The sequence below is a fragment of the Chiloscyllium punctatum genome, chromosome 3, assembly GCF_047496795.1.
Source record: "Chiloscyllium punctatum isolate Juve2018m chromosome 3, sChiPun1.3, whole genome shotgun sequence".
Classification (NCBI taxonomy): Eukaryota; Metazoa; Chordata; class Chondrichthyes; order Orectolobiformes; family Hemiscylliidae; genus Chiloscyllium; species Chiloscyllium punctatum.
This window is the reverse complement of record NC_092741.1, coordinates 142,451,577-142,457,156: the sequence shown is the minus strand read 5'-3', so window position 1 is coordinate 142,457,156 and position 5,580 is coordinate 142,451,577. Positions and strand designations below refer to the sequence as shown.

General features: G+C 38.8%; 1 protein-coding gene across 2 annotated transcripts; it reads right to left on the bottom strand.

The window, feature by feature from the left end:
• Positions 1–249: 249 nt before the first annotated feature.
• LOC140465884 (voltage-gated potassium channel regulatory subunit KCNF1-like) lies at positions 250–5,006 on the bottom strand. Of its 2 annotated transcripts, none has more exons than XM_072561778.1 (2): positions 4,895–5,006; positions 250–4,219 (listed from the first exon to the last, which is right to left on the bottom strand). In XM_072561778.1, exon 2 carries the CDS (start codon positions 3,544–3,546, stop codon positions 2,089–2,091), a length of 1,458 nt encoding a protein of 485 aa, XP_072417879.1. In that variant the 5' UTR covers positions 3,547–4,219; positions 4,895–5,006; the 3' UTR covers positions 250–2,088. The 2 variants fall into 2 exon arrangements, with proteins under 2 accessions (XP_072417879.1, XP_072417888.1); XM_072561787.1 differs by having other exon boundaries at positions 4,943–4,984.
• Between the last annotated feature and the right edge of the window lie 574 nt (positions 5,007–5,580).

Genomic DNA, 5,580 nt, shown 5'->3' with positions numbered 1-5,580 from the left:
TAAAATCCTCACAAAGCCATGTGATTGATCTGCTGCAACTGAAACACTTTCAATTCTCTTAGAATACATCCTGTTATTTTCAGAAAGAATTATGAATTCTTATGTCAATGTTAATATCAGAAGTTGTCTATGGAAACATGTCATGTAATTACACCCTCCTGCCGGTGATGGCATTGCAAAATGACAAGATTGCAAAAGTTATTTCTATTATAAAAACGGACATAACAATTTACAATGAAAAAGCTGATATGGAGTTTGCACTGATGCAAGATTTTTATTGCATTACAGATAAATGCAATCACTATGTCAGACACATCTGTTATATTTGGACTGTATTCTCCAATTAGCACTAGCATAATGTGTGCATGTTGCAAGTAGCAATTATATTGTTAACTATTCAAAAACACAGTTGAAATGCACATTCTATAAAGTCAACTGAATCAAACAGAAAGCATCGATACAGGTATAGCTCATAAAGACTGACACTGTGACAAGATCAGTGGAGAGATAATGTAAGTGTTGTGCTATGGACATTTCTACAACAAAAACTGGACAATATGGAAAACTGCCATTCCAAAATAACAAGTGCCTGGAGTTTGGAGCATTATTTACATTAATAGTTAACAAAACATCCAGAATATTATTGATACTATTAAATATAAAAAAGTGATTATTCTAAAAATAATTTGAAGCATCGGAGGCTGAGGGATGATCTTATAGAGGTTTATAAAATCATGAGGGGCATGGATAGAATAATTAGACAAGGTATTTTCTCTGGAGTGGGGAAGTCCAGAACTAGATGGCATAGGTTTAGTGTGAGAGGAGAAAAATTTATAAGGGACCTATGGGGCAACTTTTTCACACAGAGGGTGATGCGTGTACGGAATGAGCTGCCAGAGGAATCGGTGGAGGCTGGTACAATTACAACATTTAAAAGGCATCTTGTGTACATGAATAGGAAGAGTTTAGAAGGATATGTGCCAAATGCTGGCAAATGGGACTATATTAAGTTGAGATATCCAGTTGATGTGAATGAGTTAGATTGAAGGGTGTTTCTGTGCTGTACAACTCTAAACATAAATATGCCAACTGGATGTGACCTGCACACACATTTTGCATTATTCGATAACAGTATTTTCATTATTCAAACATTGCATGTTGAAATAATTGCACTCTGTGCCATTTATTGTGCTGAATATGCCATCAAAATTGAATCTGAATTTTTATTAGTTGATTTTCCAAAAGAAGTTGTACATTCAAATGGATTAAATGTCTAACTACTAATTCTTTGCATACTGAGCATTTTGCTTATAAACATTTTATATTACTTTTTTCTAAAATGTGGTGAACTTTTGATTCAGCATTGACACAAAGTCCATAATGTGCCCTTTATCTTTACAAATGAGTTTATACGGTATTTTCAATTTGTATTTTATTTTCAAACATTTGGAGTTTTTGTTATAACTTGAAGCATGCTCATTTCTTTGTTAACGATATATAGACATCAATTGGCAATTATTCTTTACAATTATTACTTGACAATGATCAACGTTTATCACAGATCTCTTATGTTGGGTCCCACAAAGTTCATGATATATTCGGAATTTATTGCCATACTACAGCGTGTATTATAATTTAAAAGTCTGTAGTATGAGTCAAGACATTAAAATATCCTAACCAGTCCCAATATTCATCATGGAGTTTTTGTCTGGATGATACTGTGTGACTTTATGCAACAATTCAAGTTTATAGGTCTCTTTTCACTTAATTAGAATTAAAGGCTAACTTTAAATTTCCAATGGAAAATTTCCAACTGTATTTGGTGCTGATGAAATTCCTTTTCTCTAAAGCTAAAAATGGAATTATAATCCTGTGCCAAATGATTACATAAGTATAGTTTATTATGACTATTTATAACATTTGACAGTATCTAATATTCATTCATAGTGATCTTTGTATCAAGCATGCATAGTTATAAATGTCTGACGTGTCGATGCTTGACGAGGCCTAAGACGATCGAGATTCTGCATTCTGATACATGTAATAGACTGCACATGTCCACATTTTTTATATTAGTACATTGTTATTTCACTTGCAGCTTTGAAGCCTATTTCGATGCAATTTTTCCTCTGGCAGAAGCGGAATGAAAGTGTCGTTGTAAGAATTTAGCAGACTGTTACTCAGCGAAAGGTTGCTATTGCTGTTGGTTTTCGTGACCACAATGTCTATATGTTCTTTTCCGGAAAGTCCACTCTCTCCGTTCTTAGCATTCAACTCCATTAGTTCGAGTTCGTGTTTTGCAGCCGTTTCCAAGACCTTTTGCTTGTTGTAGTAGCGAACAAAATTGTTTATGATAGGGTGGATCGGCAGTGCGATGGCTATTATGCCGCAGAGGAAACTAATCGCCGCGTTGAGTTTCCCCAGTGTTGTCTTTGGGTAAATATCCCCGTATCCAACAGTGGTCATGGTGATTATCGCCCACCAAAAGGACTGGGGGATACTTTTGAAGAGGGTTTCGGGGTGGCTTTGTTCCATGGTGAAGCCCAAAGCGGAAAAAACGAAAATGCCAACTGCCAGGTACATGAGCAGTAAACCCAGTTCTTTGAAGCTTCTCTTCAGTGCGTACGTGAGTGTTTGGAGACCGCTCGAGTGGCGCGCAAGTTTAAAAATCCGCGCTATCCGCATGATCCGAAGGGCCTGGATCGCCTGCTGCACATTAGTCAGCTCCATGAGGGAAGCCCCGACTGTGGTCAAGATCAGGCTCACGTAGAAAGGCAGAATGGTGAGCACATCGATGATGTTCATGAAAGACAGGACAAATTTGAGCTTGTTGGGGGCTGCCATCAACCTGAGCACATACTCGGCTGTGAACCAGCCGATACAAGCAGTCTCGATACAGTCGAGCACTGGATGCTCCACCGGACTCCCTTCCTCATCAGTCACTTGGAGATCAGGGATGGTGCTAACACACATCACCACGGATGAAATTAAGATGAACAGAAAAGACAGAACTGCAACCACTCTGGCCAGGCAGGACGAGTCGGGTTTTTCCATCAGTTTCCAGAGGAATTTCTGAGATTTCCCCCAACAGCTGTCAGCCGATTTGCCCCGGTCGGCCAAAATAAGCTGCACTTGTTTTGCGATTTCTTCCAACTCTTCATTTTTTTCGCCTAAGAGGCATTTGCAACATTCGTCCAAAAAGTCCACTTCGATCTTCCAGAAGTCCAACTCATTTTTGAAACAAATGGGGCAAACCCCTTTCTTCATGTGGATTTCCCCAAAATAATAAGCGTCCATGACACATTTGAATGAGTCTGGGTCTCTGTCGAAGTAGAACTCTCCTTTGCTGGGATCGTAGTCATCGCAAAGGGCGAAGATCGCTTCGTAGCCGCTGCAGTTGAGCAATTTCGCCAGCCTGCTCTCCGGGTATCGGTTCAAAACATCCCCGTACAGAACATGCCGCACGCCGCCAATATTCACCACCATCTCCTGATCTTCCCAAGCGTCTGACTGATCAGTACCCGGGCTTCTCGATTCCGTCCCCATGCTCTTGAGTATTTCACATTAAATCAAGTTTAGCCAACACACTTCTCGCTCCTTTGAGAAATGTCTGAACGCAACTCCAACTTGCATCGATGTTGTCGGTATTTCCTGAAATGCATACATGTATACACACACACAAACACACACACGAATCCACCAGAATAGAATCGGGGGAAGTGGCTTCACAAATGGGGGAAGGATGGTGAAGAAAGCGTTTTAGATCAAAACTCACCGTTGGAAGTTGGAATCGCCTACTTATAACCCTCAGAGGAGAGCCAACCAACAGTACGTCATCCTCTCTAGCAATTGATTAATGAGATATTTTCAATTAACGGGACACCAGGCAATCTGTCATGTTGCTAATCTCGTGAAACCAGAACAAAACCTGGCAAACGTGGAGTTTGAAGAAAGCTGTCTTTCCCGTAGTCAGTTTGATTTATAAGAAAAAAGGCTTTAAGACGATTTATTTGACGACAGTGTATCTGTAGCGTTGCACAATGAGTGAAGCGAATTTTGTCACTGCAATCCACAGCACTGGAGAATGTCAACAGATCGGATCAGAAAGGTAACATAATCTGTCTCTTGGACGCGCATTGAAATTCTTCCCATCCACATGAGATAATATGAACCAACTGTAGCAGCTAGAAGCAAGCCACACTCCCTGCTGGTGAAAAAACTGCACAACGATTGAAAACAGTTAGTAATACGGCAAAATCCATTATCCTCTTCATATTTTACAAAGCAAACGCAAAATCACCAAGCCGATTTACCAAACTATAGCTAAATGGCGATGTAACAGTTGGTGAGTCATACGCAAAGCGTAATTTTATATTTCGCTGAACTAATTCAACACAGGTTTTTCTTCTTTTACTCGATGTTTAAGAACAAATTAGTTATATTTCATAGCACTGTCGTTTATGACTCTATGAATGTTCAACACCAAAGTCAGCTTCCCTACAGTGTCCAATTACATCAATTGACCAATTGCATTAAATGTCTACACATTATCAGGGCAAAATATTTAGTTCACAAAGCTAGCAAAAACATTACACGTTTACTCAATTATAATGAAAAAGCTGGAAAACGGCCCAATATGATATTACTCGACTATAGTATCAGGAATACTGCAGTCCCCTAGCTAGAACTGGATACACCTTTCACGTTTTTTAGCAGCCGCCACAGGAGATCATTCAACGTTACAAAATTAGGAAGAATGAACCCCTAACTTAAAATTATCCTTTAGCAGGATAAATCTCCACTGCTCATTAAAAGGCTAAAAAAAGTGTTAATTCATCCTATAACAATTTCTCTCCTATTCGTTATAGCTTCATGTCTATATATTTCATTGTACCTCCAATATTCTAAATGGACTTTACATCCACTTTCTTCCTCATCTTACGTAATTGCATTCGAATTTCCCTTTTTATAAGTCTTTTCTTCCATCTGTCTCCTTCTTCTGTTTCTCTCCCTTCTGCCTCTTACCTGTGGGTCCCTGTGATATCATTTCCCTACTTGTCAGAGAATAATCATGGCAGTTTTAGGAAAATACTGCAGGTACATCTCAAAGCAGAGTTTTCAGATGATCTATATTTAACAGCTTAATCAATGACTTTGTCCATGATAGCATAACTGCTTAGTGGTGATTTTACAATTTTCCACCCCTGATAATAAATCATTCAGGTTTGGGCTGTTAAATGATAGGTAATATCTTTGATGCCTTAGCGCCCATTCTGACTACTCAAAAATGGAAAGTTGTACAAATTTTCCCTGACAGTGCCATTTCTGAATTCTCATTGTCCAGAAATTTATCTTGACGAGTGACATCAATGCTGCTTACAAAAGAACAGTATAGGTTAAGTATTCTGCAATGTATCACTCACTTCCTGACCTTACCAATATCTGCATACCACCTATAGGAATAAGTAATGTAACAGAATGCAGGGCACTTGATAGGTGCAAATAAAAAAACAAAAACAATAAAGAATTCTGCTTGGTTAGCACCCTGTCACTGGACTTTCTCTGCATCCTCTACACGAC